The 15,507-nt window shown below is 37.3% G+C and overlaps 1 protein-coding gene and 1 pseudogene across 2 annotated transcripts in view; both read right to left on the bottom strand.

Moving 5' to 3' along the window:
* Positions 1-15,507, bottom strand: part of UHRF2 (ubiquitin like with PHD and ring finger domains 2) — a 75,262-nt gene that overhangs the window by 21,848 nt on the left and 37,907 nt on the right. For both annotated transcript variants that reach the window (XM_069476467.1, XM_069476469.1), the window contains 2 exons: positions 5,535-5,644; positions 1,758-1,944 (listed from right to left, as the gene is read on the bottom strand). In XM_069476467.1, coding sequence (XP_069332568.1) covers positions 1,758-1,944; positions 5,535-5,644 — 297 coding nt within the window. The remainder of the gene's footprint in view (positions 1-1,757; positions 1,945-5,534; positions 5,645-15,507) is intronic.
* Positions 11,426-11,944, bottom strand: LOC138387266 (large ribosomal subunit protein uL11-like; annotated as a pseudogene).

The raw sequence follows: 15,507 nt of genomic DNA, 5'->3' as shown, positions 1-15,507 counted from the left end.
TAGCTTGGTATTTAAAGTCTCATGATTGGATGAGGTTACCTAGAAAGGAAGCATGAAGAGAAAACAAGTAGGTAGTGCTTTGAGGGAACTCAGAAATCTGGTAGGTGAAAAGAAACCAACAGAAGACTAGGAAGGAAAGGCCAGCGAAGTAGGTAGCAAAACAGGGTCATATGATATCATTAAATCTATAAAAACAGAGAGTAAGCAGCTGAGCAGTCCTGTAAGGAGAGGAATGAGAAGTAACCAGTGGGCTTGGAAACACAAAGTGTCTGTGAGCCTGACATAAGCAGATACAGTGGAGTCGGGCGAAGGAAAGCCAGATTGGAGTGCTGAGGTATGAATGAGAGGAGAGGCAATGGAAACAATTAGCGGAGATAGCTCTTGAGAAGCTTGGCCATGAGCAGAGAATTGGGTAGGCAGCTGGTGGAAGAAATGGGATCAAGGGAGGGGTGTGTTTTGAAAACTCAAGAGATTCTCAGATGCTTATGAGAACAACCTAATAATAGCAACTGAGAAGAGGAATTAACTGAAGGAGTGAAGTTCCTAGTAAGGCAAAAGGATATGGAACTATGAGAACAGGTAAAAGAGTTTCCATTTTAGAGAAGCCCTAATATTACGGTCCATTGAAACAAGAAGGAAAATATGAGACTTCAGAGGAAATGTCAGTATCGATGGTAAAATTCAGGGTGTGATTATTATGTGCAGCAATGGTAGGAGGTGAAAGGAAGAAGATATATCCCCCTTCTTTTCTCCCATCCCTACATCTTATCAGTAACCACCTTCCTAACAGGCAGGGGAAGGACCCAAATAACAATCTATTTTCTTCAGATACCAGTTACCCACTTGTGACATCAGTATTTCTGACTATGTCATCCCTCTTACTTAAAAACCCTCAATGGCAGCAATATGGCCCATAGTTTAAAAAGAAAAAAAAAAAGCCAATTGCTTAATATGGTTAAAACGGTCATTGTAATTTGGGCATATTTTTCCCAGTCTCTTTTCTAACCACTTCTTTCTGTAGCTACCACTACTATATGAAAAAAGTATATGTGACCTTAGAGCCCTGTTCTACTTAAGCTTCACAGGATTAAATACAATAATCCATATAAAGCACTTTGTTAGTGTTTAGCAAAAATTAAGTACTTGATATTTGTTAAAGTACCATTATAGAACAGGAACATCCAACAGTTGGGGTATAGAGGGCCATCCATAAAGGCTTACCAGAGGAAATCATATTTAACTGAAAAGCTGAAGGACGAATATCATCTTGAAGTTAAGCAAAGAGACAAATGCTTCCAAGAAGAAAATGTGTCAAGTGTGAAAACCCAAAAAAGAGTAACATGACTTATTTAAGGAGTCAAAAGATAAGTAATCTGGCTGGAGTGCAGAGTATTTGGGGAAATAAGAAAGTGGTAAGAAAAAAGCTGGAGAAGCAACTAAATAACATGCAGGGTCCCGTAAGGCAACACAAAGCCTCCGAAGCAAAGGAATAACAATCAGACTGGCATTTTTGAATGAACACAGGCTCCATACTGGAGAAGGAAATGGAGCGATTAAAAAAAAAATGGGGCTAGAGACCAGTTCAGAAGTTGTTATAGTAATTGATTAGAGATATCAATGCCAAATAATCATTGGCTATAACATTTTAAGCACTTTAATATATACTATGTATCTTTAGAAATCTACTTTTGGTGGGATAAATATTTCACATTCAATTCTTTATATAACAAGAACAATAAAAAACATGATAATCATACCAGTATTCCTCTTCGGGCACCTTATCCAAAGGTGGATCCAGGCAGTAAATATGATAAGCCATATTACATTCATCACACAGAACCTGCATGTTGGGCTCATGTTTCCCACCACATACATGACAGGAGCAAGAACGGCATGTCTTAGTTGGGTCTCCACCACACAGGTCACATTCAGGGTCATTTCTTCCTATTAAGAACAAAATTATAGCTAGTCTTAAAACAATTTTTATATCTATGAATACTATAAAGAAAAACACATGGAAACAGCATACAGCTTTTTTAATGAAAAGAAAGGAACCAAAAGAAATAATCAAATGTGATGCTTTAAGAACAACTACCTGAGCCTCATCCTAGACTTATTGGATCAGAATTTCAGGGATGGGGCCCAGGCATATGCCAGTGAAAAATCCAATGATCAGCAAACATGAGGATAATGCATACTTTTGGCTTAAATTGTATTTATATATGGATCCACAGTTCCCCAAATGTGCATTAAGACACCCAAGGGCAGTGTAGTGAATTCACTGGGCCACCATAAGATATCTTAAAATGTCAAGGGAAATGCAACTTGTCCAACAAAGTTATTTGGACCCAACTACTTAATAAACAGAACTGTTATGCATTTCTTTTGGTTTATGGGTATCATCAAAAAATTACTGTGGCCAGGCGTGGTGGCTCATGCCTGTAATCCTAGCACTCTGGGAGGCCGAGACGGGTGGATCACTCAAGGTCAGGAGTTTGAGACCAGCCTGAGAAACAGCGAGACCCCATCTCTACCAAAAACAGAAAGAAATTATCTGGACAGCTAAAAATATATAGAAAAAATTAGCTGGGCATTGTGGCACATGCCTGTAGTCCCAACTACTTGGAGGCTGAGGCAGAAGGATTGCTTGAGCCCAGGAGTTTGAGGTTGCTGTGAGCTAGGCTGATGCCATGGCACTCTAGCCAGGGCAACAGAGTGAGACTCTGCCTAAAAAAAAATAAAAATAAATAAATAAATAAATAAAAAATAAAGAGATATAAATTAATACTTTGGACCTTTAACTCCTATTAGACTAGGAAAAATAAATGACAAGGTAATGGAGAAATAGGCATACTGGTGAAAATGCAAATTGATAAACACTGAAAGTCCATTTCACAATACTCAGGAAACCTTAAGCTTAGATTCTTTTGTGAGAGTATTCTTTCTTCCTACTCTGCTAGTTTCCAGGAGGGTTTTCTCTAAATACTCTTGTATTTTTATCCTGTCCCTTATTACTCCTTGGGGGTGGTGACATACTTGGGTTGGTGGATTTAAGCTGCTCATCTAGGTATCTAATCAAAAGGTCCTGTAATTATGAGGGATTTGTTCTCTGCCTACCCCAACAAGTGGAAATAGTGACCTAGGCAAGTTCATATGTTCTGCACATCTAAACCTTTCCTTGAGTTGGCTGTACGAAGGGAGACTGGGCTGTTGGGAGTTAGCAAACTCATTTTGGTTCTCCCACAAAAGCTATGCTCCCAACCTACTCTTCGTGGCATTTGTAACTCAGTTATTTTTTATCTTACTTGTCACTTGGTTCAGAACTCTGGGAAGAGGCAACCTTTATTGGCCCTAAGTCCACATACCTTCTGTCAAAGTATTCCCTTAAACATTTTAAATATACACATGTACACAAGTTTTACGGCTATGTTCGTAAGACTGAACAAAAGTTAAATGTCAATCAAAAGGGGAACAGTTGGATAGAATTTATAAAAGATAAGGTAAATTTACAAGAACACAGAAGTATTATGTATATTAAATTCAAAAAGGAGATTGCAGAACATATATTTAAACAAAATTGTATAAATATATAAAGACAAAGAATTACATAGACACAAGAATAAGTGCCTGCCTCTTGGGAGTTTAATGTTTGAATTTATGTAGTTTTATACTCTGAATTTCTTACAAATATACACATTTGTGAGAAGATTTACCATATCAGAACTGATCTAGCAATGTAAGGGACAGGGAAACAGTAATTGACAAGTGACAGTGAGAGGGGGCAGAGATAAAGCTACTGATTTTAGTAATAACTGATCATTGCTGATTCTTGCCAATTAACAGAAGATTACAATTTACGTTCTTTTCTACTAAGGTAGCTATGACAACATATAAGCAATGGAGACAGAACAGACACAAAATACCAAAGGCAGTTTGGATTTTTGGTTCGAAGAGTGATTGGACTGGCAGCAGTCTGGCTTTGAAACGGTTTCTTTATATACAACTTCAAAGCTATAGCTATATTATGATTAGCATCAGGCAGAAGAGAGGACAACAAATATATACAGATACAGAGTGGGAGACAGTAGAAATATGAGAAAAACTTAGCCAATCTTGGTTTTCTATTGTGCTTTACTAAGAATGACTATGTCATTTTTATATAGGTTTATTCATCATGCCTTAGGGTTCTTAATTCAAATCTAGATATGTTGAGCATTGTGGCCTCAAAAAATGAGAACAGCCTAGACTGGAGACCTGAAGTCTACTTATTGATCTGTTAAAGGTCTTCTCTTGTTCAAATCTTGTACAATTATGGTAAGAAGAGGTTAGGCAGGACCCTTTAATCATAAATATTTCTTTCCCAGAATATATTAGACATTGACACATGGCATATAGTCAATGGATTGTTCCCCACAAAAAATAAAGAGAATATGAGACACTATAATCTATTTGGAAAGACAGCGATTGAACCATGCATGAGAAGACCTAGAATCTAGTCCTACCAATTGTGTGATATTAAACCAGAAAAACCTATACAATGAAGAGGTAGGGCTGCATTCTAACATTCTAATGTTTATATAAACCTCATTTATTACCTCCTAGAAATTCAAAGCTCAATTAGCACTATTATTCTCAGGCTCCACTGGTATAAAAATAAATCTCATTATTAAAAATATTCATCTTGGATGGCCACAAAATTACTGAAATAGATTTTTCCTTTGGACAGAATCTATAACAGAGAAAACAGCAGAAAATCCATCAAGAGATGGACAAAGAAAATGTGGTGTATACATACAATGGAATATTATTCTGCCACAAAAGAATGAAATCCTATCGTTTACAACAACATGGATGGAACTGGAGGACATTATCTTAAGTGAAATAAGCCAGGTACAAAAACCAAATGTCTCCTGTACTCACTCATGTAGGAGGGAAAAAAAAAGTGATCTCATAGAGGTAGTGAGTAGGATGGTGGTTACCAGAGGCTTGGAAGGGTAGTGGGGAGGGGGAGATAAAGAGAGGTTGGTGAATGGTACAAAAATACAGTTAGAAGTAGTAAGATATAGTGTTTGGTAGCACAATAGTAGGACTAAATAATAAGTTATCCTGTATTTCAAAATAGCTAGAAGAGTAGATTTAGAATGTTCTCAACACAAAGAAATGATATATGTTTGAAGTAATGAATATCCCAGTTACACAGATTTGATCATTACACATTGTATGCCTGTATCAAAATATCACATGTACCCTGTAAATACCTACAACTATTAAGTATCCATAAAAATTAAAAAATTAAAAAGAAAATAGCAATAAAATGCCAAGATGAGAACATATGTCTTTGAAAATAAAATTTTATCATTTGGGAAAAATCCATCAAACCAAAATGAATCTTAGATCAAAACTTGTGTTGAAAATATTATAAATGTGTATGGTCTACAGTTTTATATTTTCTTCTAAGTTATTCACTGACCAGTAAAAATAAATTTCAATCATGTTCAACACATGTAGTCTAGGCCCCAAAGAAAAATCCATACTTAAAAACTTTCCATCTGCAAATGAAAGAGGATGGGCTCCAGGTTTCTCGATCTTGAAGATTTCATCTACATATATTATCTTGCAGTCATTTAATGTTCCTTCAGAACCCCTGTTTAAAAAAAGAAGAAAGGTTAACTTCTGTCAACAAATCTAAACCATATACAAATAATAATTAAGACTCAGCTTGGAAACTCACTGGAATTTGCCTATTTACAATTTGAGATTATAGTTATTCCAATCACTCTGGAATTACAATTTCCAATAGCAGGAAAAGTCCAATTGTGATTTAATTAACATTCAAAGTTAAGCATAACTTTAGTGTAGTATCAGGAAAAAAATTCAGAAACTTTATACTTATATTATCTAGTAAGAAGTAGCTATTCTACAAATTTAATTTGAAGACTAAAAATGGTACCCTGTCAATTAAAATGTAATACTTAAACCTATTTCCAATAAATATGGTAAATTTCTGGGCAGAAGTAAGATGCCTTCTCCTTAAAGTCTTTTTTTTTTTTTTTTTTTTTTTTTTGAGACAGAGTCTCACTCTGTTGCCCAGGCTAGAGTGAGTGCCGTGGCGTCAGCCTAGCTCACAGCAACCTCAAACTCCTGAGCTCAAGCGATCCTCCTGTCTCAGCCTCCCGAGTAGCTGGGACTACAGGCATGTGCCACCATGCCCGGCTAATTTTTTCTGTATATATTTTTAGCTGTCCATATAATTTCTTTCTATTTTTAGTAGAGATGGGGTCTCGCTCTTGCTCAGGCTGGTCTCGAACTCCTGAGCTCAAAGGATCCGCCCACCTCGGCCTCCCAGAGTGCTAGGATTACAGGCGTGAGCCACCGCGCCCGGCCTACTTAAAGTCTTTAAAATACTAAACCATATTTGTCAGGGACTCAATTTATACCTGTTTGTATATGCATCTTCAAAATTTTCTGCTATGACTGCAGATTTATATATTTCTCCTTTTAAGTTGTCAGCTTTTGCTTTATATTTTTGAAGCTATGTTATTAGGTGCATACAGATTTAAGAATCCTGTATCTTCTTATTAAATGTCTACCTCTACCTCTACCTCTAGTAATGCATTCTACAACAAGTCTGCTTTTATTTACTTTTTTTTTTTTTCGGTTAGCATTTTTTGCAGACTTTTTCCATCCATTCACCCTTTCTTTTAAAACTTTTAATGTCAAATATACACAAATACAGAAAAACTGCATAGATAAATGCATAGCTTTCCCAATTATAAGGTGCACAACCTTCGTAATCACCAACCACGACAGAAGATAGAACTATCAACTACCTCAACTTGCCCCCTTCCAATGACAACTTCTTCACACCCTCCTGTTATATTTAACTTGATTTTCTTCAGTCTCCTTAGCTGTCTGCCTCCCTAAACATACAGTAGTTTTGCCTGTATTTTAAGTCTAAATTCCCATACCATCTCTTTCTTGAAATCTGTTGAAGAACCCAACCATTTGTCTTATAGAGTTTCTCAGTCTTGATTTGATATTTGCATTCCCAAAGTGTAGTTTAAACAGTTTTTCCCTATTATCTGTATTTCTCATAAGTTGGCAATTGACGTAGAGTAGAGGTCAAAAAACCTTGGTCCACTGCCTGTTTTTGTAAATAAAGTTTTATTGGAACTTAGCTACACCAACTCACTTATGTATTTTTGTGACTGATTTCATGCTACAACACCAGAGTTGAATAGTTGTGACAAAGACCACCTGGCCCCCAAAGGTAAACTATTTGGCTCTTTACAGAAAAACTGCTAACTCTTGTGCTTAATCAGATTTAGGTTCATCTTTTTGTAGACTATTTCATAGCTCTATTTCCATCAGAAAGCACCTTGTTATTTAGTTGTCTCCTTCCCTGTCATGACAGCAGCTACTGATGCTCAATGCCTAGATTTATTAATTCATTGGGGATTTAAAAATGTTGGTACTCCAGTTCTATTATTTCCTTCTCATTTACTTGCCAGAACAATTCTATAAAGGGAAACTTGACTTTACTAACTATTGGGTAAGCCAGTGGTATAACAAAGGGAGATAAAATGCTTATTTAGCAGTTTTTAAAAAATAGCTCTCTAACATTCTCTATAGGTGATCAGTTTTTGTATTAGTGTGAAATTGTACATTTAAATATATTCGATATGTCTCAAACCACTGTAGTTATCTTCCTTATCAGTGTTCAGATTGTCTCATCTTTGGTCAATGGGAGCTTCCAGTTGACTCCCAAATTCTTCTGACAAGAACTTAGCAGTCTTTGTGGGATTCCTTATTATTGCCTGACAAGATGTTCCAGGTTCATCTGGTACATTTTCTGTCCCCAGCCTGGAGTCCTATGCCCAAGAAACCCTCGTTTCTTTCAGTGGAAAATTCAGTGGCATTTCAAGACCACAATTAGGCAATAGGAAAGCTTATTACAACTGGGTTGAATTACTATTTATAGGCTTTTTCAGTGAACAAAGCTAGAAAATTTAGACATATACATTAATATACATACTCAAAATACCTCATGAGTTCATACTACTGTTGTCCAAATTCAGGACTAAAGAGTATTTACTTTGACAAACATTATGTATCTTATTTTCCTTCCCGCCCTCAACCAGAAAGTCCTAGTTCTCAAAGGATGTCAAGGATGCCTAAATTAGAATGGTACAAATATTCCTTTGCTTTATCCCAAATGACACGCAAGACAGCCAACCAGCTGTCAATATGATCAAAGTTTAGACTTTTTTGTATATTTTCTTCTCTATTTTTCAGTTATAATAGCTACCCTGTCACATCATATAGCCACTACATGCTGTATTTTCTCCTTTATGTTCTTCATTTAGTGCTAGGTCTAATGTGGAAATATTTTTAGTGTTTACCACCATTCTTTACATTAAATTCTCTTTAGTCATCTTGACTAAAGCTAATTCTCTAGAAGATTTCTCATGAAGAATGAGAGCAATATCTCCCTAGTTCTTATAAACTAGTAAGTTTGCCTATAGCCTTTATACTGAAGGCAAGTTTGGCTAAACTTAATCCTTGACTCTCCTTTTCTAGACTCATGCTTGTCTTTCTGGGATGCTTTGTCTGTAAGCATGTTATCCTATTCCTTATTTTCTCTCCTCTAACTTTGTATAGAATTTGTATTAATCCTTTCTTTTTGCTTATTTTTATAAAATAAGTTTCCTGAATCTTTAGAGGGTGTAATTGCACGTTATTTTTTGCTAGTTCACAGCCATAGAGTTCACTTTTGAGAGAGGCATTCAAAACTCTGGCAGCTAAGATCTAATAGAAAGTAAATCAGTGGTTGCCTGAGGCCAACACTAAGGGTCAGGGTGGTGACTGTAACGGGCCTGTGGGAACTTTCTGGGATGATAAAAATGTTCCATCTCTTATTATTCATTTGTTTTTTTGTTTTTTTTTTTTTTGAGAGAGAGTCTCTGTCACCCGGGCTGGAATTCAGTGGCATCATCATAGCTCACTACAACTTGAAATTCCTGGGCTCAAGAGATCCTCTTGGTTCAGCCTCCCAAGTAGCTGGGACTACAAGCACATGCCATGTGTTGATTAGCAGTGGCGCAGGCATATATATTTATCAATATTCACATACTACATATTACTGAACAAAACTAATTTTTAAAAAAGATATCACAAAGGCTGAGTATAATGGCTCACGCCTGTAATCCCAGCACTTTGGGAGGCTGAGATGGGAGGATTGATTGAGGCCAGGGTTCAAGACCAATGTGGGCAACACAGTGAGACCCTATCTCTACAAAAAAATAAAATTAGCCAGGTGTAGTGGTTCCTGCAGTCCTAGCTAGTTGGGAGGCTGAGCCAGGAGGCTGGCTTGAGACTGGGAGTTGGAGGTTGTAGCATGCTGTGATCGTACCACTGCGCTCCAGCCTGGGCAACAGAACAAGACTCTGTCTTAAAAAAAAAAAAAAAATCCACAAAAAACCCAAAACTGTCATGAAAGCTTACTTTCTGAAATCTCCTGGCTCTATTATCCTTCCTATTTTTAACTAGAACCTTTTTGCCTTTGTCTCTATTTTCCCTGTCCCACTCAATATGGATTCTATTCCCACTAGTTTCTTTTTAATATGGAGCTTTAGTCCTGGAAAGGAGCTTTAGTTGATTAATTTAAAGTTCATAAGGCTCTAATCCCTGCAGACCTTACTACAAATTGCTCATACTTATCCAGATTGGGATGCATACCCCTTTCTAGCTTCAGCTGCTATATCAGTTATCTATTGCAATATAGTAAGTCACCCATGACAGCTCAGAACAAAAATAATCTCAATTTCTGTGGATCAGCCTAGCTGATCTGGGAGCAGCCTAGCTGGTAGTTCTGGCTTAACATCTTTCATGAGGTTGCAGTCAAGCCTTTGGCCAGGGCTGCAATCTCATCTAAAAGCTTGACTAGGGGAAGATCCAAAGGCTGCCTGAGTAGCCTCGTGACATTCAGCTGGCTTAAGAGGACACGATCCAATGGAGTGTCCAAAATGGAAGTTATCTTTTTATAACCTAATCTCCAAGTGGTATATGTCACACCATATTCTATTGGTCACAAGAAGTCACCCGTGGCTAGGCACGGTGGTTCACACCTGTAATCCTAGCACTCTGGGAGGCTGAGGCAGGAGAATTGCTCAAGCCCAAGAGTCTGAGGTTGCCGTGAGCCAGGCTGATACTATGGCACTCTAGCCCAGGTGACAGAGAACTATATGAGGGTGAGTACCAGGAAGCAGGAATCACTGGAGGTCATCTTGAAATACCAGAGCTGCTGTTCTAAAATTAGTATGCTAGGCCAATTCATTATTTGGAGTTCCTGGACCTATTACAGATCCTGTAGCTACTTTCTCCTTCCTCTTGCACAGCCACCAATACCATATAGGTCTTGAAGCTTTCTGTTAGTTTATCCCACTGGCTATTTTGGAGTTCGTAGGAGCTAGCACATCATCCTGTTTCACTGTAGATGTTGCCAAGGAGTTTCTGGATTACATACTTTAGTTTCTTTGTATGTTTTTATAAGGACATTTGAGGAGATTAAAATTGAGATTAAAAATCCATGCTATTGTCATCTTCCTAGAATTCCAACCATTCTTCTCTTTTCAACTTCTGTGACTTTAAGGAGTCTTTCTTGTAAGTAGCATACAGGGCTTATTTTGTTTTAATCTAGTTTGTTCTTTGTCTTTAAATGGAATATTTCACATATAGTTAATATAATGGCTGATATAGCTGTTTCTGTCACTCTATTTTCTATTTTATCTCCCTATTTTTAGTCTTGATTTCCTTCTTTCAGATTAGTCTAATGTTTATTTTTCCTTTTTTTGTTTTAAGAGACAGGGTCTTGCTCTGTCACCCAGGCTGGAGTGCAGTGGCACAATCATAGCTCACAGTAACCTCAAACTCCTGGGGCTCAAGGGATCCTCCTCCCAAGTAGCTGAGACTGCATGCTCATGCCACCAGGCCTGGATAACTTTTAGTTTTGTTTTTGTTTTTTTTTGTTTTTTTGGAGATGGGGTCTCACTATGTTGCCCAGTCTGGTCTCAAACTCCTGGATTCAAGTGATTCTTCTGCCTCAGCCTCTCAAAAGTGCTAGGATTATAGGCATGAGCCACTATGCCTGGCTTGTTTTCCCATTTTCACTGCATAAATTTGTTAAAAATCCTTTCATTTTTTTAGAGGTTAGCCTGGAGACTGGTATGTCAGGTTTGCATAGTCCAATCTACTATAAATTTTAACTTTCATCACTTGCCTCAGAATGCCAGAATCTCACAATTTCATTCATCAATCCCATCTCTTGTGTTACGATTGTCATGCATTTTTTGCTACACGTTTTAAACTTTATTTTGGGGGGAGGTTGTCAAATGATCCTTTATTGAGATATTTTCCTTTATACTTTTTAACTAGCTGGGTATTCCACTGCACCACTGTTGAGGTCATCTACGATGTCAAGAGGGTGGCAGCCATGAACACTGCAACCCACAGACTGGGCAGTCCCCAAGATCTCTTTAATGGTTCCAGAGAGTTCTCTGGCTAACAATTGGTGCCGCGTCTGTCTGGCAATGTTGACAATCTCTTTTTTTAAACAAAAATAGAGACCTGAGACAATCTCATTAAGTGATATTTCCGTTGTATTTAATGTTTCTCTGTTTCTTTCTGTCTCTTGGTGATTCCCTGAGGGCTTTGGTGATCAGGGCAGAGGTAGAAGGTACTTCAATCTGGGCTTGTCCCGAATAGTTTTACTGTAGTCCTCACTGAGTGCCTTGGCAATGTCATCATCAATCTTTTTTGGAGACAGACCCAGGGGGCCAATCTTGGGGACCAGGGCAGACGTGGGACTGACTTTGCTACCTGTGCACCTCAGGTACACGACTTTGATCTCGTTGGCTTCAAACTTAGGCAGCATGGTGGAGGTGGCTGGTGTCAGGTGAACCCGGATTCGGACTACCAAAGAAAGCTAAACCTTGGCTTCCTCTGAGCCAAAAACCAAAAGCTAAACTTTATTTTTTTGAATAGCTATTTATACTTACACATATATTTACCCTTCCCCTACTCTTAATTCCTTCCTGTACTTCCATGTTTCTATCTGGGATTTCCTTCCTTCTACTTAAAGAACTCCCTTCAGTATTCTTTTTGGTGTATGTCTGTTGGTGATGAATTTCTTCAGGTTTCGTTTGATAATATCTTTGTTTTCATTTTTGAAGGATATTTTCATTAGAAATGTATTTATAAGTTGAGATCTATTTTTAAATAAGTGTTTTCACATGCTACTCCATTGTCTTATTGCTTACATTGTTTCTGGCTTAAACTTGGTCATCTGCGTTTCTATCTTTAGTTTTCAGCAGTCTTATTTGTGATATGTCACTATGTGTTTTCTTTGTATTTATCCTGCTTAGAGTTTATAGAACTTGTTTGATATGGACTGATCTCTTATCAGTTTTGGAAAATTATGGCTACCATATTTTTAAATATTGCTTTCACTCCACTTTCTACTTGGGAATTCCAAGTACACATAATTGGACCTTCCACCAAGTCCTGTGTATCTAACATTCTCTTGTGTTTTCCATATTTCAGTTTGGATAGTTTTTATTGACTTACCTTCCAGGTTACTAATCTTACCTTCTGCTATCTTGTTAAATCAATCTAATAAGGTCTTAGGTTTGCACTATAATTTTTAGTTTTAGAATGTCCACAATTATTTTATCGATTCCAATTCTCAGTTGAAATTCACCATCTTATCTTTCTTCTTGAGCACATTAATCACACTTTAAAGATTCTCTGATAACTGATTGTCAAGATCACCTATGGGTCCATTTCTGTTATTGGTTTGCCTTCTGTTTTCTGATTAGGTGGCCCTGTCTTTTGGCAGAATAGTATTTTTGGCTCCACTGCATATACAAAACATTAGAGGCTTCAGATGTTATCTTATGTAAAGAAGGTTTAATCTTCTTTTTGCTGGGGAGATACTGTGGCAGTTCAACATTTTAGACAGCAAGTATGTCGAGTCAAAGCTGGTTTATAGCCTTAGTAATATTTAGTCGACCTGTTTGTCTTAGCTATTCAGTTTTCAAACTAAAAGACTGCCATATATTCCGTGGAGCCACTCCATGAGTGATCCCAAAATCCAACGGTTCCCTTCTGAGACTGCTGAAAATGCCACTCTACTTTTTACTTACGTTTTCAGTCTCCTGCCCAGCAAAACCCCAATTTGGCCCAAGTCCTAAGGTGAAAACAGGCCATATACTTGAGGCATCCTAAGTATCTGCCCAAAGCTCTGCTGATTTCTGTTCCCACCCTGCTGCTAGCTGCTCTCAACTAGGTTTTGCACTGCATCCAGAATTAGCAGATTCCCCAGAGGCAAAACACAACTACAGAAGCCACTTGTGTTCTCAGGTTCTTCTTTCTCCAGAGTCATAGTCCCAGTGGTTCTCCTTGATCCTCTGCTGCCTTCAGACATACAACTATTTAATCTGGCTATTCTAGTAGCCAGGTAAGAGCACTGACCTACTGCCAGCTGACCCACGCTACACAGAAACAGAAGCCTTCCATATACTTCTTTAAGTGATTCAATAAATGTCACAAAAACAGTTTCAAAGCTAAAAACCATTCTTTCAAATATTTATCACTTTAGTTAAAGACTTACCACAGACTTTCCTTCTGCACAAAACTGATAAAGCCATAGTAGATCATAACTAAAACATGTAAATACACTGTCAATTTATTTCTTCAAGAAATATTAATATCTTATTTCATTGACTTTAATAAGCTAATAATTATAAAACATTTTATGTACTACCAAAAAAGAAACTGGCCTGGGACACCAAATGGTAGTCAACAACTAACTATAAGATACATTATGTAATTCCAAGGAAAAAAGCCTGCAATGAGGTGTTTAAGAAGGACCCTCAAATAAAGCCAGGACACCAAACGGTTTTCTCAGTTAAAGATAGACGGGAAATAAACCACCTTGCAGATACAAGTTAAAAGTTAAATGGCACGCCCAGGTGACTGGGAAAAGCAAACCCAAATCTTTAGAAGATCTTTAGTCAGCAGCCCAATAGCAACTTTACAATCCATTTTTATTTCAGACACGTTAAAATATGAAAAACTATTCTCTTACAATCTATGCAATACTGTATTTACTGAAAACCCATTGTAGCTAGTGCTTTGAATAGGGCCTGGCACGCAACAACAAAAAGTCAAGGCATTAACATTCCAGTGATACGACAGGCAGCATAATGGACCCCAAGGGTGTCAATGACCTAATCCCAGGAACCATGAATGTTACCTTACATGGCAAAAAGGACTTTGCAGATGATTAAGGACCTTGAAATGGGAGGATTATCCAGGTAGGCCCAAATAATGATAGCAGACCTTAAAAGTGGAAGAGGCTGAGGGAATCTGAGGGAGACATAACTACAAAAGAATTGCCAGAGAGATGCAACATTGCTGGCTATGAAGGTGGAGGAAGCAGGCAACAGGCTAAGGAATGTGGGAGGACTCTAAAAACTGGAGAAGGTAAGCAAATGGATTCTCCCATAGAGTCTCTGAAAATGAACACATCCCTGCTGATGTTTTGATTTTAGCCCAGTGAAACCCAAACATATGTAAGACTTCTAACCTCCAGAACTGTAAAACAATGTTTTACTGTTTAAGCCACTAAATTTGTGGTAATTTGTTGTAGCAGCAATAGGAAACTAATACAAGTGGGGTAAGAGAGACAATGTCAAGTGATAATACATCCTACAAAGAAAAAAAAATGTCAAGAGTAAGGGACAATTCAAGTAATCTATGCCTGGTATGTATATGTGTGATTTTACACAGGGTGATCAAGAAAGGCCACTCCGAAGTGACAGTTGAGCAGAGAACTGAAACAAGAGACAGAGCAAGCTAAATGAGTATCTGTATGGGGCAGACAAGGCAGAGGTAAACAGCAAGTACAAAGGCCCTGAGGCAGGAGCATGTTCATATAATTAAGCAACACAGGAGGCCAGAATAGTTGAAGCACAGTGAGCTTTGAGGTATAACTTGATATGGATGTTAAATATATCCTGTAAGAATGGCATACTCAGTGATAAGAATATCACTATAGAGATTTCATAATAAACAAGTATGAAAAAATTTAGTAAATAAATGAAACCCCATAAAAATGACACTGAACATAAAGCAAGTATATCTATAGTTTTAGTAATGTCAAATTTTCTTGCTATTGGATTCAAATTCTACTTTACTTATAAATGCCTAAACTAGTATAACTTAACATGGTATTAAATATGATATATATTACAATAGTAAGTGAACTTTTAAAAATGTAACAACTCAAATAGAATCTGATAACTAGAATTTGACAGTTCAAGCATATTCACTTTTTGGTACTCACAAATTAAAAATAGAAACAAGCATGAACTTTAACTTCAAGTTCCCTTATCAAATCTCCAAGGCAGATTAAAAAGCATGTCCTCTATTTGCTTCTTCCTTTGT

Source organism: Eulemur rufifrons, chromosome 7 (assembly GCF_041146395.1).
Source record: "Eulemur rufifrons isolate Redbay chromosome 7, OSU_ERuf_1, whole genome shotgun sequence".
Taxonomy (NCBI): domain Eukaryota; kingdom Metazoa; phylum Chordata; class Mammalia; order Primates; family Lemuridae; genus Eulemur; species Eulemur rufifrons.
This window is presented reverse-complemented; position numbering and strand designations above follow the sequence as displayed.